Source organism: Nothobranchius furzeri, chromosome 11 (assembly GCF_043380555.1).
Source record: "Nothobranchius furzeri strain GRZ-AD chromosome 11, NfurGRZ-RIMD1, whole genome shotgun sequence".
Lineage (NCBI taxonomy): Eukaryota > Metazoa > Chordata > Actinopteri > Cyprinodontiformes > Nothobranchiidae > Nothobranchius > Nothobranchius furzeri.
Window position 1 is genome coordinate 37143505 of NC_091751.1, and position 26359 is coordinate 37169863.

At 43.6% G+C, this 26359-nt stretch overlaps 1 protein-coding gene across 2 annotated transcripts in view; it reads left to right on the plus strand.

Annotated features, from left to right (window-relative positions):
* LOC107383419 (receptor-type tyrosine-protein phosphatase N2) overlaps positions 1 to 26359 on the plus strand; it is a 246856-nt gene that overhangs the window by 67437 nt on the left and 153060 nt on the right. For both annotated transcript variants that reach the window (XM_054743475.2, XM_054743480.2), the window contains 5 exons: positions 7882 to 8190; positions 8490 to 8530; positions 10903 to 11279; positions 12125 to 12211; positions 22183 to 22262. In XM_054743475.2, coding sequence (XP_054599450.2) covers positions 7882 to 8190; positions 8490 to 8530; positions 10903 to 11279; positions 12125 to 12211; positions 22183 to 22262 — 894 coding nt within the window. The remainder of the gene's footprint in view (positions 1 to 7881; positions 8191 to 8489; positions 8531 to 10902; positions 11280 to 12124; positions 12212 to 22182; positions 22263 to 26359) is intronic.

Genomic DNA, 26359 nt, shown 5'->3' on the forward strand with positions numbered 1-26359 from the left:
ATTGCATCGTTACCTCTGAGTCCATTTTCCAAAATAGTAAATAGTCTTTTCCTGTTTTATTTACTAATTTACTCTTCGAATATGCCTTCTAATTAGATGTTTATTTAGATGTTTATTTAGAAACAACCTTACCTGTAGATCATTGAAAGAATTAGTTACAGGGAAGCTTGCCTGGTGAATGAATATTTTGGGCAAAATTTTTCAATAATGACAAAAATATCATTGTCATTTGACCTGTCCAAGATGGCGGGTCGAGCTACGTGTCGGGCACCTAAGATGGCGGACCGCCGCGCATGCGTCGTCCGACACCCGGCTTTGATCCCCGTAGCAATCACACGATTCTAAACACCGTAGCGTTTATTAGAACCGCCGCTAACGTTACCTCAAAGTACTCCGTACCGGAAGGTTTAGCGGATTAAAGGACGCAGTTCCGCTGCGTCGGAACGGCTAGAAAGCTTCGCGGGACGCGTTCCCGAGCCTCCTTACTGAGAGTGGCTAGTTAGCCCGTCGGCTAATACTAGCGAACGCCCTGTAGCGATCAGGGTCTCAAAATTGCCTCGATCAACCAACGGGCATCTCGCGCCGTGATTGAAAGGGTCTCAATAGCGTACGCAATCTGGATGCAGTATCGCTCTGCGGTTGTTCTCGGCTGACAGCGTTTACCGAGCAAGTCAAGCTACGGCAGGTGCTAACGAGAATTCTGACTAAGAATAGCGCGGATCCTGCGCTCATCGAATGGAAATAAATTTCCGACGGAGTCTTCTGTCTCCGATTACACAAATGGATGCACACAGTGTCACAAACACCGCGACAAACAATAAACAGACGGTTCCAACGTATTAAAACAGGAGAAATGTTTACCCTTAGATGTAGGCCTCAAAATGGCCGTACGCACACGTCAGCACTTAAGGTGTTTTGATGAAACAGCGCCTCCTGTCGGAGGGTGATGAATGTGCACCCCCCTTTCTGAGAGCTGAATGAGGAAGCGCTCGCCTTTTTCTTTTCTCTAACACACAGACACTGAACCAAAAAATATCCCAAAATGTCTCAGAGTCGGCACAAAGTGTAATAAACTGTGCAGATATCAAGCTAGGCTCGCCATATGTAACGGAATCAAAGTGATGTCTCTATCTAAAGTTGTATTTTAATACACTGTAGGTAGTTCACTTTTTATAACCAGAAGAATAGGCTGTTTTTATCATCAGGGAGTTTAATTAAACACTCTGTATTGACTTTGAGACAAGAAAAGAGAGAGAGATGGGATCGTTTGAGAATCTTTAATTTCTGAATTATAAATTCTAAACAATCTACCAGGACTACTCTGTGATGGATGAGAATGGATTCGGATGTTGTGTTGGTGCGTGTGTGTGTGTGTGTGTGTGGTTCAGATTCTCTAGGCTGACGTCACTGAATCTGGTCGTCTTTGTTATGACTAGATATCACGAGGCTTATAAAGTGATGACATGAGCCGCTATTTTGCCGTGTACGTACCCAGTGGGGGGTCTCCCAGGTAGATCAGGAAATGCCAGGTCCAAGAACCTCGGGTGTACGCTGGAGCTGTCGGTGCAGCGGTCACAACGTTTCAAAGCCCGTCTGGAGGGTCGACCCCGGTACCGTTCGGCGGCGCGTCAGCAGGTGCTCTTATTTTGAAAAGGATGTCGTCTGGTTGTTAAACGACGAAAATCTCCAGCTTCACAGTTCTTAGTTTAAAGAAGAAAACACATCTGGCCAGGCTGTGTTTTTCTTTAGGATGACGTTGAATAGAACTGAAGTCAAAATGGAACTGACTTAAAATGGCGTTGCCTTGTTTTATATCTCTGAATTGTTTTAAGTTTCAGTAAAGTGGATTGGACACTTGAAGTCAACACCAGATTCTCCTGCGGCAGCCGAAAGCTCTGATTGGTTGGAACAATGTGTCATGCGTTTCTATGGAGATGAGGATCAGTATGTCTGTGCCGTAGTCCTGTTTTCATTAAACATAATTCATGACATATTTATTTCACAGATCATTCACTTGATTACTGTTGATCAACATCTGTTTTGCTTAATAATTTTAATCACAAATAAAGTACTTTGATTAAGTAAAGTTTCTTCTTCTCCTTCGGACTCTTCTCCTGGAATGTAAACAGTCTGAGGAACACCCGACCTTGGTTTTTCTACACGGTGTTATTGTGCACAGGGGACAGCTGTATGGAGTTGAAAACCATGAACTTCATAACCTTACAATGGTAACAGGCCGTCCAACTCTTGTGAGGTGATTTGAGATTCCTTGAGAACGTTTGGACACATTTTGGAAATTCCCTCACTAATGCCATTTAAAATGTGTCACAGAAGCATCGCAGTGAAAAACGGGAACATTAAATAACCTTCACCAACCCCAACCAGAACTTCCCTCCTGATCATCACGGATCAGACTCTTTCTTCTGTTTTACAGCCAGATGTTTGAGCTTTATTGACCAGTTACTGAATGAATCCTGTATCTGTTTAGCCAATAAAAGATTTCCAGATGCTGCTCTGATTGGCGACAGATTTGAAACCCTCCTGAATTTGCTACGAGGAGAAAATGTGCTTCTGCAGCAGCGTTTTGCAGGAACCCAGCTGGGACTCCAGCTGTAGCAGCACAGCTAAATGTCACTGAAAAGAATGAGGCAGCAAAACATTTTAAGATCGGTATCGTTCCACAAGCTGCATGAGGTCTGAGCGACAAAGTGTTGGATGCCAAGTTTCTCCACGATGGAAAAGATTTAAACATCATATTTAGCTGCTAGCTCTTCTCTGTGTTCAGCAGCGAGTTGTGTTTGTGTTTCCATACAAGAACAGGCTTTAACGTTACCGAGTCAGAGTTTTAGATACATCACATCTGTTCTTTAGCGAACTTAATCTTGAATTTAAAAGTCAAGAAACGCACCAATGTGACTTGTTTCTGTCTCAATCCCCTCCAACCTATTGACTCATTATAGAAGGGGTAATAATAACTCCAGATAAGTGTTCAGATGAAACTTGATGAAACTAATAACATCTTACAGTATGACTCCTTCTGTTGCAGCTTCCTCAGAGGAAGTCAGAACTTCCCCTAGTCCTTCACAATAAGAGTATCAGACATGCAGGTGTAACTCAAACATCCGAAGCTCAGTTTAATAATTCTGTTGTCTGATGAAATGCAAACAGGAGAGTTTTCAGACAATATTTAAATGAGCTTCAGTTGTTGTAGAGGCTGTGTGATGGAGTGGTTTGTAGCACGGTTGCTTCACAGCAAGAAGGTTGCAGATTTTAATCCCGGCTGTATGTTCTCCTCGTGCACGTGTGGGTTTTCTCCCGTCCCGTGTGTCCCCCGCCTCTCGCCTGCTGGGGTTAAAGACCTGGGGCCTCATTTATCAAGCTTGCTTACGCACAAAACGGGGTTGGAAAACTGCGTAAGCAACTTTCCACCCAACCTTTGGGATTTATAAAGAAAACTTAGCGGAAAAATGTGTACAACTTTAAGTTGACTAAGGACCTGGCTAACGCACATGTTGGACATGGAGAGCACCTGCAGTGCTGCTGCTGAGAAGATACAGTAATGAATTCCAGCAGCGTTACCATTTGTACCGCTTCGTGTGCACACAGAACACACACACACACACACACACACACATACACACACACACACACACACACACACACACACACACACACAGCCTGAGGTGCAGAATACGGAATGCAGAATATCAGCAGGGGGACAGAATGAGACAGAATGTCATGCGTCTGTGAAAGTGTGTGTGTGTCCTGTCACTGTGACCTGATTGATCATATGCCCTGGCTACATGGACAAGGGAGATCTCCATTTGGCTGACTGGTTAGCGTGCGTGACTTTCACCCTGGAGTCTGGTGATCAAATCCCGATTGGACCATTTTTTTAATATCCGCCACAGATCTCTCTGAAGAATTCCCAGCATTGACGGCTTCAGCAACGCTGTGCCACTCTGTGGATTTTCTCTTATTTGTTTTGCAAAAGCACTTCCTTTCATTTCTCCACCTCACCCACAAGTACCTGAATTTCTATTTAGAAGCCCACCCACCCCTGGGGTCTCATTTATCAAACATCACGTAGAATCCTTACTGAAACTGTACTTAAGCTCAGCAAAAAAAATTTACTGACGCCAAGTAGGTTTGTCATCTATCAAACATGGAGTACGCACAGCTTCACGCATTCTCCGCTTTATAAATCAAAGACTAACGAGAAAGGTTCTCAGGTGTTTCTGGATCACATCCCGCCCTCACCACGTCCATTTACTGCCATAAATAGTCAATGCAAAGTGCCTTGTGGATCTCATGCATATACATAAGCCAGCTGTTGCAGCACTCCACCATTAACGATGGCGACCGCAGATCAAGTAAGTGCAATTTCACCAAAGCAGAAACTGAGGTACTTGTGGGTGTGCAAAGCAAACAAGAGAAAATCCACGGAGTGGCACAGCGTTGCTGAAGCCGTCAATGCTGTGAGTTCTTCAGAGAGATCTGTGGCGGATAAAAAAAAGGTCCAATCTGAAGGTGGAGGCAAAAAAAAAAAAGATGTTTTGGCACCGCCTTAGTGTGTGGCCCCTCTGATCTCCCACCACTCACCGGTAGGATCTCAGCAGTTCTCGGACCGGCAAGCGTGCGTGGCACCGTGCCGTAGAAGGAGGGAGACACTGATCATGCAGAGGAAACTGGTAATGTTTAAGGCTTTTATTAATGCAGATCAAGGGGTCTTGTTCTGTGTGAAAACAAAGCAGTACAAGTGATAATGCTGCTATATTTCATAATTTTATCCTTCTCAGCAGCAGCACTGCAGGTGCTCTCCATGTCCAAAATGTGCGTAAGCCAGGTCCTTAGTCAACTTAAAGTTGTGCACATTTTTCCGCTAAGTTTTCTTTTATAATCCCAAAGTTTGCGTGGAAAGTTGCTTACGCAGTTTTCCAACCCCGTTTTGTGCGTAAGCAAATTTTACAGAGGCCCCAGCTCCCTGTGACTCTATAAGGAGAAAGTGGTTTAGAAGATGACAAATTTGAAGTATCTGCATGTTTTAGACCAGACCTGGGCATTTTACGGCCCGCGGGCCACATCCGGCCCTTTGGTTGACTTTGACCGGCCCGCGTAAGGTTAATTGGAAATTACAAAATAAATGTATTTTCTCATTTTACCTCATGCATGGACTAAGGCTGCATTGCTTTTATTTTGAAGTTGTATTTTACGTGCACAATGACGCAATACGTATAGCAACAAGTGCCGGCGGTTGACATGGTGATTGTAGCCTGAGAAATGTCCGCTCATGCAAAAAAAAAAAAAAAAAAAAAGAAAGATGCCGAATGCAGGATTTTCAACAAAAATTGGACTGCTAAGTATTTTTTTTACTGAAGTCGGAGGTAAAACCGTGTGTTTGGTTTGCGGGGAGGAGATTGCCGTGTTTAAGGACTACAATTTGAGTCGGCATTACGACAATAAACACTCGGAAAAATACAAGAACTCGTCTGATGCTGAGAGGGCACGGACATCCGAAGCTTTGCTAGCAAAGTTGCAAAAGCAGCAAGGCTTTTTTACTAAGCTTCACACATCCAGGGATGCAGCAACCAGGACCAGCTTTGTGATATCCCACAAAATAGCTAAAAACAGCGAACCGTGACCAGGAGGATCGAGGACATTGCGGGGAACCTGGAGCTTCAGCTGCAACGTGAAGTGGCAAGTTTTGACTTTTTCTCATTAGACGGGAGCTGTGATGTCCGGGACACAGCCCAGCTGCTCGTATTTGTCCGGGGGATAACGGACTTCAAGCTCACAGAGGAGCGGGCAGCAATGCGGTGGATGAAAGGGACAACGACAGGGAGTGATGTTTCTACAGAGGTAAATGCGTGCATGGACACTCTGGGATTGAAATGGGAGAGACTGTCACAGCCGGGCGTACACTGTGCGACTTTTTCACTTTTTTGAGCCGATTTTCCAGTCGTGCGAGAAGCCACGACATCGGGGCGAGTTTTGCGCCGAGCGGTCGTGTAGTGTACGAGAGGCGATTAACACCACGTGACCAGCCGCCGATCAGCAGTCGTGAGGTCGCACTCTGGTGTGTTTAATATTTCGCTCGTCCCTCGTGAGGGTATCGCACTGTTGAAGCGGCGCTGCGAGCAGCTACGATCCAAAAAGTATCAGAACCACTCACGGCGCATGCGCGCGCAATCCTGCATCAACGCTTGTCGCTTGCTATTTCCCTAATAACACACGCTGTTCGTTTTTGTTTCTACACGTTTTTTTTACTCACAAAGATTGTCAAGAAAGCGTGTTTGTCGTGTTCATGTCAAATTAAACTGATCACAAAACACAGATTTACTTTCTTTATTTCGTTTTCCTCATCCAACCCCCATAAATCCCTGTGTGTCCTCCTGCAGCACTCCCGAAGGACAACAGGCAAAACAAGACAAAAAAGTCTAACGTGTTGAGTAAAAACTGCTATTTTTAGCACATTTTTAGGGCCGAAATGTTGCTATCAGACGTACAGTGTGAGCAGTCAGGTCGCATGCGAGAACTGGGTCGTACAGTGTGAGCACATGACTCGTGAGATCTGCTCTGCGGGGAAGTCGTACAGTTTGAGCTGAAGCTGAGTGCTGCGAGTGAAAAAGTCGCACAGTGTACGTCCGGCTTTACAGGGAAAAATGTCGGACTTTTGAAACGCATGCAAGATAAAGTGACAGAAATCGATGCAGATCAAAAATAGGTGTTTTTGCATTGTATTATACACCAACATGTGTTGTGCAAGTCAGTGCTAAAAATCAACCATGTTACTGATGTTGTTACTAAAATAATAAACTTCATCAGGGCGCGGGCGATGGATCACAGACAGTTTGTGGCTCTTGTGGAGGACTCCACACAGCTGTCAGATGGCTCAGCCTGGGGAAAGTGCTGAAGAGGGTTTGGGACTTGAAAGCAGAGATTCAGGATCTCTGCTGGATTTCTACTCTTCTCTTAAGGAGGATTTTCCAAACCTGAAGAGACATGCTCAGAAGATGTTGGTTTTCTTCGGCTCTACCTACATTTGTGAACAAGCATTTTCAATGATGAAGTTTACAAAATCCAGGTAAAGATCCTCTCTCACTGATGATCATTTGTCAGCTGTGCTTCGCATCTCCACCTCAGACATTCAACCTGACTTTGATGCACTCGTTAAAGCCCAGCAGAGACTAGATTTCTCTCAATGAATAAGAAAAAAATTGCTTAAAAACACAAAATAAGGTGTTTGGACCACAAATGTAGGCAACTAGCAGTGAACTGGGACACTTTTTTTAAACCTCTTTCTCAAGATCACAGTTCAGTGATTTTATTTTACAGACGATACTGTGTGTCTGTAGAATGCTAAGAACCTCTTTCCAACAATATTTGAAACTCAGAATGTGTTTTGGAGTGAATGTGATTGAAACTGTTAACTAATATAAGTCACAAATGTTTAACAAAACCAAATGTGCACACTTTGTTTACCATTGCCTTGGGAAATTTGAATAAATCACATTTTTGTAAGCCAACCTCACTTTTTCCTTTTTGCTCATTTATAACATATAGTCTACTCTTACCAGCTTGAAGAAACAATGGTATTTACTGCCTTTTTTAAAGAAATACCATTAATATTATGCATAATTGACTTCAGCCTTTTGGCCTGCGGCCCTCCACAATATTTTCTATTTCTCATGTGGCCCCATGGAAAAAATAATTGCCCACCCCTGTTTTAGACTCTTATTGTGAAGGAATAAAATAAGCTCTGAGTTCCTCTTTGGACGTTCCTGTGGAGGGAGCCAATCATCTTGTTGGACCAGAAGCTGCTGCTAAAATGAAAGAAAAGTTTATTTTATTCTAAAATATTATGTCTTTTATTTCCTTCAGAAAAGTTCATCGAGAACGTTGTGAAGAACGTCGGGCGGCAGCACGTGAACATGGACAACCTGACCCCCCAGGACCTGGACCGGCTGTCCGGTCTGATCGCCGATGCTCTGCTGGTGGTTGACCAGGACCAGGGACCCAACAGGGGGCTGACCCGGTACCGAGGACCTGGACCAAGAGACCTGGAGGAAGAGGTGACCAACACGAATGAGAAGATTCCCAGAGAAGAAGAAAAAGAAGAGGATGAAGTTGGAGAGATTGCTCCGACCCAGAAAGCACCAGAGGACCTTCCTTCCCTGGCAGCTCCTCAAGGTGAATCTGTCTTTCCTTTAGTTTTTAATGCAATTATTAAAATATGAGTTTATTAATGACGAATGTTTTCACAAGAGAGCAAATTACAATAATCTGTTTGAGTTCAGATTATGAAGAGCTGATGTTTTTACCACTGAGAAAAATAAAATAATACTTTGTTTTAAATGATTAAAGTTTACAAAAATTACCTGGTTTGTCCAGGAGCTGAAATCTCGTGTTTTTTTTAATTATCAGTAAATTTGAGACGTTTTCTGAATCAAACTTCCCTGAACACAGATTTGTGTTATTTTTCCCAACAGAACGCCACACAGACACAGAGGATGCAAACACGAAGGAAACGGTAAGAACAAAAGAAATGTGCAGCTTTAAAATTAACATCTAATTATTTTTAAAATCAATGAATGCAAATAAGGAAAAAATCACATTAATTATAATGATGGTATTTTATGTATAGGTGTTTGTGTTTTTTATGCACAATTTAAAACCATGATTCAGTTTATTTTCATGAACAAATGTTTGCTGTGCAAAATCAGCACTAAAGTCAGCTGATGTTGAGCTCTGAATCCTGGATAACACCTCGCTGGGATGTTAGAAAATCATCCCGAACGTGCACGGTACCTGCAGGGTGTTGACGAGCTCTTCAGGTGAGTTTTAGAGCCACGGCAGGCTTCTGATGACAGCTGAGCGTGCAAACGTCCGCACTGAGGAAGGCAGGAAGTGATGATGTAGCACCATCACGACTCGTCAAACCAGAAGAGCTTTCCAGATTAAAGTGGAGGGTGAGGGACCATTTCATCTCCTGGATGTGCTTCAAGTCTTAATTTACTTAAAGCCAAAACCATAAGCTATCATTTTAAACTTTGAGAAGAAGAAAAAACACATTAAAGAAGAAAAAAAGAAAAGAAAAGAAAATGGTTAGATAAGAAATATCCTGGCGAAAATGCATCATTAGGTTTTTAACTCTTAAATTGCTGGTGTCCTCGACGTCTCCGTGTCTCCAGGTGGCCCTGAAGCCGCCCCGCTCCAGCTGACCGATACTCGGCTCAATTTGAACGATTAGATTTTTAGTCGAATGTTTCTGAGATGCCGACGTTCGACTCCTGACAAGAGGAACAATCACCCTGAAGCCAGAACCTGGAGATTAAAAGCATTTTGTACCCAGCAGCTCGGCTTTCCTTCCATTTGCAGCAATTATCTCCTCACACCTGCACGGTGACCGCCGGCGCATTCACATCAACAGGGTGACCAGTTTTAATCGTTCAAACAAAAGAGTCGCTAATCTCCTAATCTGGAATGAAGCGGCTGAGATTGTTAAAGAAAACCCTTCAGGTCAGAAGTGATTTCAATTAAAGAAATACTTTTTTTCAGTATGCTCATGGGCTGACGTTATATTGATCGTAGCGTTCTGATTTAGTTTGTGTTAAAAACTGTTGATAATTCGTTATTTTAGAGTGGTCCTGGCGGCTTCATCAGAACGGGATCTCCAGCTTTCGTTGGAGTGTTTCGCAGCCAAGTGGGAAGCAGCTGGGATGAGAATCAGTTCCTCTAAATCAGAGACCATGGTCTTCAGTTGGAAAAGCGTAGAATGCCATCTCCAGGTCAGGGATGAGGTCCTGCCTCAAGTGGAGGAGTTTAAGTATCTCGGGGTCTTGTTCACGAGAGAGGGAAAACTGGAGTGTGAGATTGACATTCGGATTGGTGCTGCATCTGCAGTGATGCGGGCGTTGTACCGATCTGTCGTAGTGAAGAGAGAGCTGAGCCAGAAGGCAAAGCTCTCGATTTACCAGTTGATCTACGTTCCTACCCTCACCTATGGTCACGAGCTTTGGGTAGTGACCGAAAGAACAAGATCGCGGATACAAGCGGTGGAAATGAGTTTTCTCCCCAGGGTGGCTGGGCTCTCCCTTAGAGAAAGAGTGAGAACCTTGGTCATTCAGAATGGGCTCGGAGTAGACCCGCTGCTCCTCCACATCGAGAAGAGCCAGTTGAGGTGGTGAGGTTTTCTGGGCACTTCCAACCGGGAGGAGACCTAAAGGAAAACCCAGGACACACTGGAGAGACTATGTTTCTCTCACCTGGCCAGGTAACACCTTGGGATTCACCAGAGGAGTTGGTCCAAGTGGCTGGGGAGAGGGAAGTCTGGGCCTCCCTGCTTAGGCTGCTGCCCCCACGACCCGACTCCGGATAAGAGGAAGAGGATGGCTGGATTTTAGAATGATTCTCATTTAATCTGCCAGGTTAAAAAAAATTCTCATCAGCTTGTTAGGAATCATCCAGGGAGCATTTGAATATAATTTATTTCAGACCAAAGCAATCAATATTATGTGCTTCAGTCCCTCTTATCGACATTCATGGCTTACAGCAACACAGAGCAGGAAATAATTTGTTAAATTGAGTAATTCGGTAGGCATCAGTGTCAGATATGAAATCACCTGAACAAGGAACTAAAAGTCGTAAATATGAAACCGAGGTAGTTTCTGCGATTTATTTAGAAAATCGGATGAGGAAGGTAAAGATGCTGATTTTATTTTGTAAAAGGGGCAGATAATAAAAGATCTTCACTGATTCTTGTTTTTAAGTTGTTTGAATTAAACATAAATAAATAAAAATGTGATAAAATCTGGTATTTTGAAACACTTAGCTGCCTTGTTAAGGATTTTATGACACTACTGACCCTGATTAGGTAATACATTCACTTGACCTTCGCTCCAGGCCGAGAGCAGCAACCTCGTGACCAAACTCCTCACCTACCTGGATAAAACCTCCTTCTCCGGTCTTCCATCAGCGAGGAACCGCGCAGACGCCGGCGTGGACACGCCCACCAGAGGCCGGCAGGTGGGTCTAGAAAATGTCCAGAGTCGCACCAGCGAGGTGGCGGTGACGGTGCAGAAGAAGGACACCACCCAGTCTGTGGAGGAGGTGTCTGAGGTGGAGGGCTGGATCAAGGAGGTGGCGCATCCTCCGGCGTCGCTCGTCTACAAGGAGCCGCACAGGAAGACCGTTCACGCTCCGGAGCTTCAGCTGGACGTCAAAGCCGTCAGGAAGAAGCCAGAGGACGACGTGTTTGGTTACGTCATCACAGACACAGAGTAAGGTTGCAGTTCTTAACAGATGCAGTAAACGGAATCCATCGTTGTCACGTTGGCTTATGATTAATCTACAACACCAAAGGGAGATTTAATCTGTAGTCATATGGAATAAAACATTGTCCATCTTTGGGATGCAACAAGATTCAGCTGCATCATTTTTCTTCTTCCACACAAAGCCGGGGTTCTTTTCAGGTGGATCCTTTTATTCCTGACGTTTTTCATTCCAGATTCTCGGGATTGTGAGGTTTTATTCCAGCCCTTAAGGTCTCCCCGGTTCCTTTAGTCCTTTTGTCTCGGCTCTCGTCATTCAGAGCTGTTTAGCAGAAAAATTGTAAACATTGTGTTTAAGAGGAGAAGCATCTTTTGTGGAGCCGAGGTCACAGCTTTAGTTTCCTGAATGATGTGTTTTTTTTAGTGATTTTTGTTTTTGCTGGCAGCTGAACCGAATGAGACCTTTTTCCTTCACCTCCCTTTACCTTCCGCACGTTATTATAATGTTACTACTTCTTCGTGTTTGGCAGAAATGAATAGATATTCATGTTCTAAACCTCAACAAGCTGAAGCTTTTACGTGCTGTGTGAATAACGACGGGTTTATGTTGCACAATAACCCAAATCTGTCAGGATTCTGAGTATTTTAGAATTCCTCACATTATTCCTTCTAAACATGGGAAACATGACAGCAGTTTTTGCACCACCGGAGGTGCTAATTGATGCTTTTCACATCAGGCTAAATGACCGTTTTTACAGTTTTAATTAAATCAAACAGCTTGAATGTGAAACAACAAACAAGCTGTTCTTTACTAACTTTTGGTTTTTGTCGCCGTCTCTCCTCCTCTTCTTCAGTCGGCTCCAGACGGACGAAGGTCTTCACCTGATGGAGATTCTGGCTCGGCGAGCAAACATCCAGATGACGGATTTGGCTGAAGTGTTGTACGTATAGCTGCTTTTCTTTACGTTCAGCTGAGAAATGTGTGAACGGTGTCCTCGATCTGACATCATCTGAATCGGAGCGCCACGCTGCCACGTCAATCATGTTGGATCCATAAATTCATTTATATTCTTTGTAAGATTGGCAGAAATGTCACCGGGAATTTCCATTGGACGCGTAAGTGTCGCGTAACATCTGCAAAATGTAGCACGCAGCAATTAGTCCCCCCACCAGGCGTTCCGCTTTTGGAGTGCTCCGGAAGCGTAGGGACGCATTGCTTCTGGAATGCATCAAACTCTGCAGTTAAAATCGGGCCAGACAGAAAGTCAAACAGGAAGTAGTGTAAAACACCTGGAAATTTTCTAAATAAAAGTCACAGTCAGATTTTCAGTGTACAAGTACGTAATGTCCTCCATAGCTGAGGTGAACAGTAAGTTGACCACAGAACTTTTTGGATACATGCTGCCATCTTTCCCTTGCTCGACATGGTTTGAAATTCTGAAATCACACGTGGTGTTTCAAATCTCCCGTGATTTCGTGACCTCGCTGCACCAGCTGCGTGGAACACTTTTGCTGCCGTTTCAACTCTCCACGTGAGGGAGCTCACGGGTGAAACTTTTCTATCATGTTACGCGTCGCTTACGTGTCTGGTGGACATTGAACGCTCCCATGTTGGCCCCACAGTCAGTTTAACTAAAATATGACCAAAAGTTAAAGACCCAATTTTATTAAAACAAACCTTGCAAAAGTTGTATTTCCTCGTTTAGAGACATTTTGAATCAGCACTGGTGCCGATGACGGTTTCCTGAGCCTCATGTAGAAGCTGAAGTGTTAAAAAACAGTGTGACTCACACAGCCAACACCTCTTTTCCTACGGAGGCCCTCAGGGGACATTAGAGAGAGGAAAAAAATGTGTGCTCTAACCATATTTTCTTGAGGAAAATAAAAAAGATGTTAAGATCTTGCAAAATGCTTTAATGTTCTGGCAGGGCTCGTTTTCTCCAAACGCACACGCGCGCGCGCGCGCACACACACACACACACACACACACACACACACACACACACACACACACACACACACACACACACACACACGCTCATCTATTGTTATTTTTAGGATTTTAATTGAATGAACAGCAGACATAAAAAGGTAAACCTTAACTTACGTTTCATTTATTTATTATGATTTACTCAGTTTTTATTCAAGTTTCCAACAGACTTATCTTTCTGATCATAAATGAGACGACATGTTCAACAAATCTACAGATGCGATGCGAACAAGACGTTTCGTGAAGACTCTAAAAACAAATTCATCTAAAAGCTTTTAATGTCCTCGCTGCCCTGTGATGTAGCAGCGCCTGTGGCCATGCATTCTCCCAGCTGTCAGACGACCAAGCAGTTAAATAAAAATGAGGATTTCATCAAGAAAACCCTCCTTCAGTTCAGCAGCCATTTAAAATTACAGCCAGCTCTCTGCACAGGCAGCAGAGGTCTGCGGATGACTCAGAACGTCTATAGTTTACTTTCCTGACAACAAGCCGTCTACCTGTAGGCCTGAGTGGGTGGCAGTTCTCTCAGAGGGGAGCATCACATACCAACACGCATCAGATGTTCCCCGTAAGAGACGAGCGGCGCCAAATCCTCCACATTCTCACCCCGATCCCCCCCCAGCACGTCGGATCAGAGAGGGCAAACTGGTGGGATCAAAGCGGAGCGGCACAAGGATGAGAAAGCAGGAGTCCGATGAAGTGGACTTATTTTTATTAACGCTTTTCCTCCTGCTGCAGGGTTAGGGGGGTAAAGAGAGAGGAGTGTTGCTCGTTCGCTTTATTGACACGCCAGAGTGAAGACGCCACTCTGTAAACATCTATTAATAAAACCACCTCTCGCCGTACCGTCATGGTTTCTCTTTCTTTTCTCATCCTCCTTTTTTCTGTTTCCCCTCCAGCGTGAATGCTTTTCCATCTTTGCACCTCTCAGCGACTTTGCAACGAGGTGAAAACGTCGTGGATGCAATGAGCCGCAGCAGCAGAACAAATGCTTTTGCAGTTGCTTGTATTACAGTCAGACAGAATTCTTTACATTTATACTAATAAAATACATTTTTGCACAAATCTAAACATAAAAAGACCTTGTACCCTCCTCCCAAGGCCTTCATATTGTGCAGTACGTTTTATTTTTTACTATTAAATAAAACATTTTACCATTTTAAACGCTGACGTCTGAGAACGCATGAACTCAGCAACACAAAGCACCTTCTTTTACTGCGTCGCCACCCAGTTAGAGACGGGCTGCATCTTGAGTCTAACGTTCATTTAAATTCAGTGGACATGCAGGAGGGAGCAGAGTTTGTGCAAAGAGGAGAAGTTACAGTAATGTTTTAGCCCTGAAGCCCAGGGCTCATTTTGAAGTTTCCACTTGAGGAAGCAGCAGCTTCTTTATCAACTTAAGGCCAAACGGAACAAGTCTGGGCTCCAGGGTGAGGAGATGCTTCAGGAAACGTTGGACTCTTCATCACCGGGCCAGAGTCTAAAAACAAATTAACTAAACTGAATCTTCTGTTGGTCTTTTAAATAGTTTCAGCCAGACTCCACATGACCTCTGTTAGCTTCTGTGCTGTTAACAGCTTCCACTCTAGCTTTGTTCTGCAATAGCAGCATTTTACACAATGTTAAACATAAGGAAATAAATTACATCAGTTTTCCACCTCTTGTCTAAGGTCAGGAGGTTATGGGTCCAAGAGGAAATCCCAGACGTTTCTCTCCTCAGTAAATCCAGTCCTGAGGTCTCCTCCCTGTGGGGTGTTCCTGGAAAGACTCATCCAAATCAAATGAGAGAACCTCAGCTAATGACTTTGGATGAGGAGGAGCAGCAGCTCCCCTTGGATGATGGAGCTGCTCTCCTAATAAGGCTAAGCCAGGGTAGCGTGTTCCTGGGCTCTTTTCCTTTAGTCTGATTCACATTTATCAGCTTCTGGTGAGGTACGAAGCAGAAGTAGGCCAGTCAACCGAGAGCTTAACCTTTTGGTTCAGCTTCTTCATCATCATGATCAGCTGGCAGAAGATAAAACCTGAGAACTTGTGGGTCCACAACTTACTGGGAAACTTTTACTGGGACCTTGATGCTCCAGTATATAAGAGCTGATGCATGATGACTCTTTTATAAAGGACATCATTAGAACCAAAACAGCAACACAGATAAAAACTTTTCTCTAAACAAGAAGCTTTAAAGACTTTTCTCAGCTGAAGGTTTTCTAATTTGAGAGACACACACACACGCACACATATATGTGCACGCACGCCCATGCACACACACACGCACGCACACACGTGCACATGCACGCACATGCACACACAAGCATGGACATAATTTTCACTTTAGAAGTGCAGGGGACACGGGGAGGGGGGGGGGGGTGCGTGGGGGGGGGGGGGGGGGGGTTCTTTACAGTAGGTTCTAATGGGAAACAGGCTTCAAAAAACGGTTGTTTTGGTCCTAGAGCTCAACCAGTGCCAATTTAACATAAAGTTATATTGTTTCTGGATGGTAAAAGTGCAGGGGTCAAAATTTGGCTTTGGAAAAAGTGGGGGGGACATGTCCCCCTTGCACCCCCCCCCCCCCCCCCCCCCCCCCCCCAAATTACGTCCATGCACACAAGCGCATGCAGGCAGGTAACTATTTGATGGCTTGGCATTGTGTAGTCCCCCCCCCCCCCCCTCCACCCCCGCCGTCCAGCGCTGTTGTTCTCCAGGCACCTTGCGGCGCTCCTCAGCTTCTGCATTGAGCCCCTGGGTGGTCTGCTCTTGTTCTCCTGTTCTAATGCACCTTTTGTCTTTGCTCCACTGGCCTTGGAATGAAAAGAGTGAGCCACACACAGGGGAGGGTGATGGATCGGAGGCTGAGAAAGCCGAAGAACGACGGGGAGATATTGATGCAGAAAGAGAGGTGGAAAGCCGGGGGTCTCCTTTGTTGCGAGCGCAGTAAAAGACCAGCAGGGGGAGCCGCCTTGACAATTTGTCAGAGGCGCCACACTTGTTCTTCAAGGCCGCCGGTCTCCTCACCACCATGGCGACAGCAGTCACCTTCAGTCGAGTAATTAAGCAAAAAGACAAAAAGAGTTGGAGGGCTGACACTCCTGAATCACTCCGACTACCTGTAGCTCTCGTCCGTTTGGAGATCCTTTAGCGGCTGGAATATTCCTTTTTCTTTCATCTCAAACGGTGAATTTCTTTTTTATGGTTTATCATGTCGACTAAATAAAACATTACAATTCTCCAGATTACAAAAGAAATGACTCAGAATTAGGTGACTTAATACTTTAATAGTAAGAATTATTAAAACTGCTAATCAGGCTGAATAAAATCATAAATTACTGACACAATTAGTCATTCCTGCTAATATATGTGGTTTGCTTTTATAAATTTGGCCTGACTTTTAGCACTAATGTCTATTTAACCGAATTTTAGAGGCTCATGATTTTATTTTAATTGAAAATAAAATGCTTTTACGGTAATTAAAAATAACAAATAACTGTATGAACTCTTAGCTGTTTTAGTCACTCTAAACACTCTTCATGTTTTTAAGTAAAAAACCCACATAAATGAACGTTTAAGTAGAGAATGTCAAGTTGAAGCCATTTTTTAACTAAACAAGCGATTCTTTAAAGTTTGGCTGCATCGAGTGCACTCACAGTGAAAGTCTGCATTAACGTCTAATCCTGCCTCCATCTAGCAGGCGTCTAACCTGCAGGCAGCTTGACCTTCCACCCCTCACAGAATCAGCAGATTAGCATATTACAGCAGCAAAAGTGTCTGTGAACAAAGTAGCGGGCGACCTGTGTGCACCCAGCCGCCGACAAGGCAGCTAAACTTCCCTTTTCCAACCGTTCCCTCATGGGGCCGCAGTCGGAGAGCAGCGAGCCTGCAGCAAAACGTCCACACTCGCAGCGAATGAATCATAAGAGCGAGCCTACACACTGTCAGGACTCAAAACAAACCTGCAGAGTGACTCACACCCTTACATTTCATCTGGAACAATTCGATGCTGATTAGGTAATACTGACGGTGAGGACTCTCAGCGAAATGGCCCTGGAAATGTTTTTAGCTGCAGCCGTGGCCTGGTAGTGGTGGAGGACAACATGGCGGGTGGGGGGGGGAGAGGTATGTGGGTGGCATCGCCGAGCCTTTGACTGTAGCTGCCTGTCGAATAACGATGGCTGTTGTGTAACCACGAGAGTGAAGACTAGAGGGTTTTTGGTGTTTTTCAACAGGAGTGCTGAGGTGATGTAATGTCTGTCTGAGCTCAGGGGGTCGTATCAAAGAGCTGCCACCAGGAGGAGAGAGTGGGCCTGGGCTGGGTGGATGAGCCTGCTGATGGAGGCAGAGCTGCAGGCTCAGAAACATGTCTCCGTCAGTCATTCAGTCACGTTAACCACTTTCTCCAGAAACAAAGAGTTACTTTGGTTGTACGAGGATTCATCTTTCTGCTCACGCCTCAAACTGAAGACAGGACGAAACCAAAGCTGCCTGGTTTTTAAAACTCTGGTTTGAGATGCAGTACAGTACAACACTCACACTAAAAAAGGTGAATCAGTCTCAAAAACGATGTTTAAGTGAATGAAACAACGTTTTAGCTGCAAATACCAACAGCTTTTAGGATTTGGTGCCAGAAAAAGACGACATGTTGGGAGAAAAACCAAGAAACAGGAAAAAGGAAATAGATGAAGTGTTGCTCTGGAGGATTCTACATTCATTAGATCAGCTGGCGACTAGTGAAGATGTGTCTGAGTCAGACTAATTCTGATTCAAACCTCAGAAGTTTTCATTTATTTGGACCAACGTTAATTGCTTTGGTCATCTGGCTCTCATAAAAACTGAGATTACACTTCCTGAGCCCTGCTGGTCACACTCTTGTGTAGACGTATTTACCTGCTGTTTAGGAGGAAAATGCAGTGATTCTCACCCACCAATAAAAATGAATGCATAGCAACTAGAGGAGGGCAGTTTAGGCTGAGGAAACCCTCCTGGCAGTAAGGATGATCCAGTATCCATGAACAACAGGTGGGGGGTGTTCCTTAATAACAAATCTATCATGGAAAAGCTTCATTAGTATTGAGGTCCAACTGGTAGGGATTGTTACAGATGCCAGGCTGGCCTGTGGAGAGAAGCAGCCAGAATCACCAAGCATGACACCGCCCCTCCTCCTCCTCTCTCCCGGGCTGCTGAGGAGCACAGCTGCGAGGAATCATCATGATGAGAAAACACCTGCATAAAAGGGCTGTGCCTTCAGCAGTCTGGGAGTCAGCAGTGCATGGGTTCTGCTGTCCTCCCGGTTTTGTTTGTGTTCAACCCCTTCGTTTAGATTCGTTTAGATTCATTTGAGTTTTTAAACTGTGGCAGTTTTAAACTCTTAGGCCTAGTCCACACGTAGCCGGGTTTTTTGAAAACGAATATCCGCCCCTCCAAAAACTTGCATCCACACCACCTCGTTTTAAAAACAAAACTCAGTCCACACGTACCCGGATAAATACGTTGTTAAGGACATGCCAGACCTGTAGGCGGCAGTACTTCCCATGTTCTTTACCTCGTCCTTCATCTGTGGTCTTCCGCAAGGAGCAGTAATTCCGCTTGCAAAAACAAACAAGCAGAAAGCGCTTGGACAATTGATGGATCGGGTAGTGACAGAGCGCAGCTCTGAGGGCTTCCATGATGCCGGCTAGTGTAAACACAGGTCGCACACGTGATGTCAGCATTTTTTGTCGCGGAAAGTGACGTTGCGGACCTTAAAACTCCGGTTTTGTCCGTCCACACGCAGACACCCAAAACGGAGAAAACGCAGATCTTCACTTTGGCCGGAGTTTTAAAAAAGATCCATTTTCGTGTGGAAAAAACTCCTTTTTCGTGTGGATGACAGGCCAAAACGTAGAAAAATATCTACGTTTTGGCAGAACCCCGGCTACGTGTGGACAGGGCCTGAGTGATGAGCTTGGGATGATCCAGTGGGATCTTTTGATGTTTGTGTTCGTTTTAAAGGTTAACTGTATTTGGTGCAATTTTACTTAGTTTTTAAACACCTTTGTGTGGTAAAGCTTTTAGAAGAAGCTTTTACCAGGTGTTTTAATCAGTAAATTGTTTGGGACTTTTCATCAACTTTGGGATTTTAAAACACCTCTTCTGCTTGGTTAAGCTTTTAATATAAGTTTTAACCAGGTGTTTTATAGTTGATAATTTGGCTGTGTAATGTTAACCTTTTAGAGAGATCTGTTTGCTTGTGTTTTAATACCTTTTTGTTACAAATAAACCCATTTTAAACTCCTCCACCAGTTCTTAGGTTACCCCCATCCTTCACATTCTTACAACACCTGTCGGGGACGTAATAGGATTGTGAATCATCTCAGTTTTTATTTGTGTAACACCTTCCTGCCTCCAGCCAATGGAGCTCAACGTGCTTTACAAGCAAAACGGATAGAGCACAGAATGCACAAATGGTATATAACCACAGTAGGAAACTAAAAACAGTTAATAAAAACACCGGAGACTTCCGTCTGGCTTTAACAATCTGATGAGAAGAAGACTTGATGTAGAGTGGAGATTGTTCCAAAGCCTGGGACCAAGACTGCAAAATCACGTTCATCTTACACCTGGACTGAGGGACTATGGCTGAATGAACAGATTTTGGATACCGTTTCAAAAGTGATGTTAAACAGGGAGGAACCTAGGAAAACACGGGGTAGCATCATGACATTCCCTCCTGATCCTGGTTTCTTGGTAGATTGAAAGATTCAACTTTCCCACAAGAAAAAGTAAAACGTTTACGCTCTTGTTGGCTCATGAAGGATCCTCCTCCTTCTGGTCACATGTTCCTGTGGAATGGCATCCCATTCCTCAACCAGGAGTTGCCAAAGGTCAACCAGTGGGATGGTAGACCCTAACCCTAGCTCTCCAAGAGCAGCCCACCAGGTTCCTGTGACTGGAACACACCTGGCAGGAAAAGAAAAACCTGTGGGAGAGTATTCCCGGGAATTTGGGAGCATGTATGGAAGTGCTAGCCACACGTTTAGATGTGTTGCTGCACGGTCCTCACAGGTCCTCATTACAAAGATGACAACGCAGGAGTTTTAAAACAAGGAAGTAATTGACAAAAGTAAAATTTTCATATCGATGTAAAACGTATTTTTCTGTTACATGCTTCAGTGTCCATGATGTTTTGTGCTTTAGTTTAAGTACCAGATATCTGCATCTATAATCATATAAAATGTGGATCAAATGAGTAAATAGTTGCTCTTTATGAACCTATAATTTCCTCCTAAATGATCATCTGGAGACAAAGAAGACGTGGAAATGACCTCCTGTGTTATTTACACAGTGTAAAGTCGATGTGAAACCTTTTGCGTGTCCGACGCCGACAGATGGCCGTGCGATGAACGCAACACGAGCGGTTCTCCCTCTTCATCACACTCGGAGACTTTTGCCTGAGCGGGCTGATGAATCCCTTCGTGGATGTGGTAAACATGTCAGCCTGATCATCTGAGGAGGGCGACGTTTCAGAATACGAGCTCCTTCCGTTGCTTTTGTGTCTTCGGCTGCTCGGTGCATAAATAACTAAAACTCCAGAAGAAATTCTCTGTGGAAAAAGGCAGGTTTTATATTGAAAAAATGAGCTAAACATTGGAATTAATAACCGCAGCAGACGGAGTATTTTCTACTTTTCTTGAAGCACTTAGCTTCATTAGGTTCCTTCCCTGCAGGTCATTAATTTGACTCGGTCTAATTGGTTTGTTATTGTACCTTAAATGTTAGAATAGTGTAGCATTACTGCTGCATGAAAACCTGGTGAATACTCACTGCTGGTCATGTTTTGTTCTGATACGCTGGCCTCGGGGCCCCAGAAACCCAATTAAAAAACCCAAACTGGCAATGAATAAAAAGTCTGCAGCTGCGAATGTTGCCCGACTTCAGGGTTGGATAAGTAAACCTGTGCAGGTTACCAAACAAAAACAGCATTTTCTCATTTGTTGTTGAGTTTTTGCTGAAATAGTTGATTAAAGGATTATAAAATCAGAATATTACAGGATATCTTTTGATTTTCAATCTGGAACAAACATATTTTTGAACAGAAGGTTGAGAAAACAGCAGCAGCTCTTTACAGGGTCCTGAAAAACAAACAAAAACAGCTTTTATTTCATTAATCTGAAGCTTTTTCTGTATTGTTCAGAGGAGGCTGACCCCACAGCCTGCAAACGCACCCAACCCTCCCAACCAAAACCATTTAAATCCATCACTGAGCTTTTCTTCCTGTCAGCAGCGTTAGGATGTGACTCCATTAATGATGTCACCGTGTTTTATAACACCGCTGTTATAGCAGAAGTCGCGTCCTGGAGGGGGGCGCTGTAATGTATCGCCCTGCTGCGTCTTTAATCTGAGCCAGAGCAGAAAAACAAAAGGTTAATCGCGTTGGGAGACCCTCGCCTCCACGCTGACCACCCAGCTTCTCCCCTCGGTCCTTCACTTCAAGCTGCATTATCGGCGTAAATGCTGGGAGAACATCAGGGAGCGTAGCTTTCTATCGCTTTTCATCTGCTGCTGACTCTGAATTCATCACAACAAACTGTATCGCAGTCACATTAGGCTGCATCAGGATGTAAATGAGAGCTTCCCGAGCGTTGTATATAAGCCCGTCCTCTTCTCTGTTGCCAACATCTCCTCATCCTGACCTCCTTATCTTTACTTCCCTGCGTGCTTAAATGCCGGCGGGCAAGTTACATTGAGATTCAGGAGGTTATCTCTGAGTTGTGATGGGATTGCAACAGCCTAAAGGATCGCCACAGGTTAATGCCTTTCCCCCCCCTCTTCTTCTCAGTGGTCATGTACGGCTGAGCCTTAATGAGCAAAGCTCCTTTCTCTTTAAAACAATGCAGAGCCGCTGGGAGGGAGTGCACCCTTTTTTAAAAGCTTTTATGTTTGTTTTTTTCTCAGGGTGGTGGGACCGGCCGTGACCTTCAAAGTCAGCCACAACTCCCAAAACATCAGCACTGCAGATGTGGCCAACGTGGCGGGTAGGTTCTCCTCAGCTGGGTATAGTTGGCTTTATGTTGACAGAAAGAAAGACAGCCCATTATCGTCAGCTTTCTGCTGCACCTGAGGCCGCTGGTGAGCCTCTTTCAGAACAAATGACACCTCGCTGCGTTGGTGGGGGTGTTTCTAATCCTCCACATGTTTCTGGATCCTCTCCTGCAGCTGCTGTCTGGTTAATCTCTTTATTTGGCATTTTTTTGGTGAAGTGTTTGGGCTTTTTAAGGCAAGCAAGGTTTTTAAAGGCTCAAATCTGCCATTTTTTTCCTCCATCTTGGTGACTGATTTCCCAGATTTGAAGGGACAACATGTTCTTATTGCATTAAAGACCATTTTTACTTGTTGAAAATACTTTTCTACCCCTGATTCCTATTAGCAGCTGATAGAAAATAGATGATGAAATGCTCGAATTAGAAAAACCAGATTATGCATGTCACATTATCAAATTAGCATTCATGGATTCACCCATCTTGACTCACGACGGGGAAGGCTGTTGTTGGTTTAGCATCCAGGAAACAGCAGAGAACGCCTCAGCTAGTAGAAGCTAACTGTTCCCATTAGCAGCTCCACCACACAACAGAATATAGGCTTCTGTTATCTGTTAGCCAATCAGGGTAGAGAAGTCCGAATATCAGGAAATAAGACTCCAAAACCTGTCGACTTCTGCTTCTAAAGGGATGAATGTGGGTTTAAGACAGGGAAAAATGAGGCATCAGTGGTTTAGCCTGTTTCTGCTGTATGGGAGAAACTAGCAAAAGAAAATGTGCAAATTTCCAGCTGGAGTCACACTGACTTGGTAGTTTGGACATATTTATGTGTAAAAAGTCCAAATAAATTAGAATATTTGTGCACATTTTCTCATCTTGTGACAGAATTGAATTTGTTAGCAGTTTATTCTCCTTCCTTTGGGTTTGGGAATTATTATCATGTGATTTGGCTCCAATCTGTGAGAACTGGGTTCCAACCCTCTGAGTTTTGAGCAACACTTTCTGACTCACAGAAGCTAGTTTGAGAAATGTTCATGATGGGTTCCGTGTGTCTGCAGCAGCCATTATGAGAAAAGTGGTTCATTATAAAAAAGAGAATTAAATTCCCCCGCCGACAATCTAAAACATTTAGGAAACCCACCAACGTATCTCGGGGATTTGGTTTAATCCAAAGGTAAGAAAATAGTTAACCAACCAGCCTGCTGAACGATTCAGCTTCTGAGTTTGTTTCAGCTTAACATTTCCTGTCAAAGCTCCTATTCAGAACCAAATTTGTTGACTAAAATCAAATTTCTTCACACTTTTTACAATTTCCTCTTCAAACTTAGTTCGTTAGGCCATGCATCTCATTTAAGAAGCCGAATCACTGTAGAGCCTCGTTGCTCTACGTTCTACTGTAGCTCCCGTTCGGCGGCGCCTCACACTGATAACATGAAAATGTGCAGAAACCACCGTAAATCACCAGAATGGTGAAATCGCACCTTTTTCAGTGGAAAGTTTCTGAGGTTTTGTTGGATTCTACCTGAAAAACAATTTCACACAACTTCACTCTTGAGGAACTATGATGGCAGACAGAAAACTTAATGTGTTTGCAAAGTCAAATCTTTATGTGGCTGTTCTGAATCATGTGGAGTGACTTTAATCGACTTGTAAAGATGTAAAGGTGTGTGTGTGTGTGCGTGTGTGTGTGCGCGCGTGTGTGTGTGTGTGTGTGTGTATCGAGCTGCAGTGAGACTCGCGGTAATGAGGCGAGGGTGTTAATGAAGTGGGGAATATAGAAAGAAGAAATGTTTGCCATTAACCGTGCTGTCAGTCAGAGAGAGACAACTTTCCTGATATTCCCAGGGTTTAATTCACACAATTCCAATTTACCTGCTCTGGGAAATTGGACCTGTCAAAAGAACTTACAAGAGTAGCTCAGTGTCTAATTCTCCTCTTATTTCTTCTTATCCCCAGCTGACAATTGCATCCTCACCTTCTGAAACACTCTGAGTTTTCTCTTTCTCACCCTCAATTACACACACACACACACACACACACACACACACACACACACACACACACACACACACACACACACACACACTGAGCTATGATTAGGCAACAGCTTCTCTCTGTTTTTAAGTGCTGTTGTTGGCGTTCTTGCTTCCCGCCAGGCGCGGCAGGGTCACGGATGAGCCTCGACTGCTATTAATGCAAACATTTGACAGAACGTGCTCAACATGAAATGTGCCGTCCTCTCGGCTAAAGTGCAATGGCGTGGGCGGGCCATTTTTAAAGTGTCGTTTGTCATATTCAACTACAATATCAATCCATCCCATAAGGTACATAACCCCACCCCCCACTTACTGGGGTTTATGGAGGTTTTCTGAAACATTAAGCTTTACATGGCCGTTGTAATGATGGCGTTTTATCATCATTTACGGTCGCTCAGCAGCGCAGAGGGAAGGCTGGACGTCCACATGCTCTCAGTCTAACTCCAGGGTCGGGCTTTTGTTGGAAATGATTCAGTTTTATTTAATGTGATCTTTGCAAATGTCCGTGAGACTTCAGTGAGTGTTTCCGTGGGACGGTGGGATGTACGAAAAAGCTTTTGTTTTGATTTAAACGGCTCACTGGTTGTGGCAAAAAGAAGAAAATCCAAAGAACACATTTGGCTTCAGAAAGAAACTTGATATATTTCATTCTGGCTTAATGTGTTTTACATGTAGAAGCTTAAATAGGATTAGAGATTGTCTCACCTGTATGCTAACATTAGCATTAGCAACTCCACCACACAGCAGAACTCCTCCAGACTTGTGTTATTTGTGAAGATAAAAGGAGGGATTATAATCGTAATTCAAGCATCTTCAGTATTTTCTGAAGGAAATGCTGTAAACTTGGTGAAGATTCAAAAAGAAATCAAATCTTTTAACCAATAAAAACCTGAAATATAGCTTTAAAATGTATAATGTTAATATAGCTGCTATGTCATGTTTGTAGATTTTAATATGTAATTTGTGTAATATGTAATATGTAAGTCACAAGTCTCGAGCCAAATCCAAGTCAAAGACAACCAAGTCCAATTCAAGTCCAAGTCCTTAACTTTGAATTTTCACGGCATAATCAAGTCATCTGTCCAACTTTAATTTAATGATGATGATAATAAATAAATTCCAGAGTTAAAGCTTCATTTATTTTCTCAATCAGCAGAAAGTGCAACTTAAACGGATTATTAATAAAGTACTGCAGCATGTAGCAGCACAAGATCAAACCCAGAACAAAGAATGATTCATGTTTTTTGTCCATGTCGTGTCATTTTGTGCTAAAATATCAAATATGCTCAAGCCATCATCAAGTCAACAAATGCAAGTCGATTCAAGTCGCAAGTCATTGGCGTTCAAGTCCGAGTCAAGTCGTAAGTCTTTATAGATTTTATCAAGTCAAGTCAGAAGTTATTAAAATAATGACTCCAGTCTGACTCGAGTCCAAGTCATGTGACTCGAGTCCACACCTCTGTAATTTTATAACAATTTAACAGTTATGAGGACATGAAACTGGCCCTTGTCACCTGTAGATCGTCCACCAGGGGGCAGCAGACATGTAGAGGACTCAGCAGGTTTCTGATGAAGGTGCTAATCCTGATGCTACCTGCCTCAGGACACGACAGAAGAGCTGTGACGTGAGATTGAGACAGTAGTTTATGAGTTTAGAGCTTTTGTTGGGATGTTGCTCCCGTTAGTCGGATAAACTAACATTTTTCTTAGATGTGCTGTTTGGGAAATAAAGTTCTGCTAAATGTTCATCTTTTATTTTCAAAGGAATCAATATTAATTAATTAAATGAAAATAGATTGTTGTAACATTTATTTTTTATTTAACCAGGAGATAAAAGTCCCACTGAGATTATAAACCTCTTTTGCAAAAAATCATGAGTGTGGATGAATTATTATTTATTAGGATTTAAGCAAATTAGTACAAATAATCCAGTACATTTGATAAATAAGTATTATTACTGCATCTTGTTGTTTTGTTGTTTTAGCCCCGGCACAAACACAAACATTTTATATTTTAGTTCATGTATGAGATTTGATATTTAATCTTTTGTACATTCAT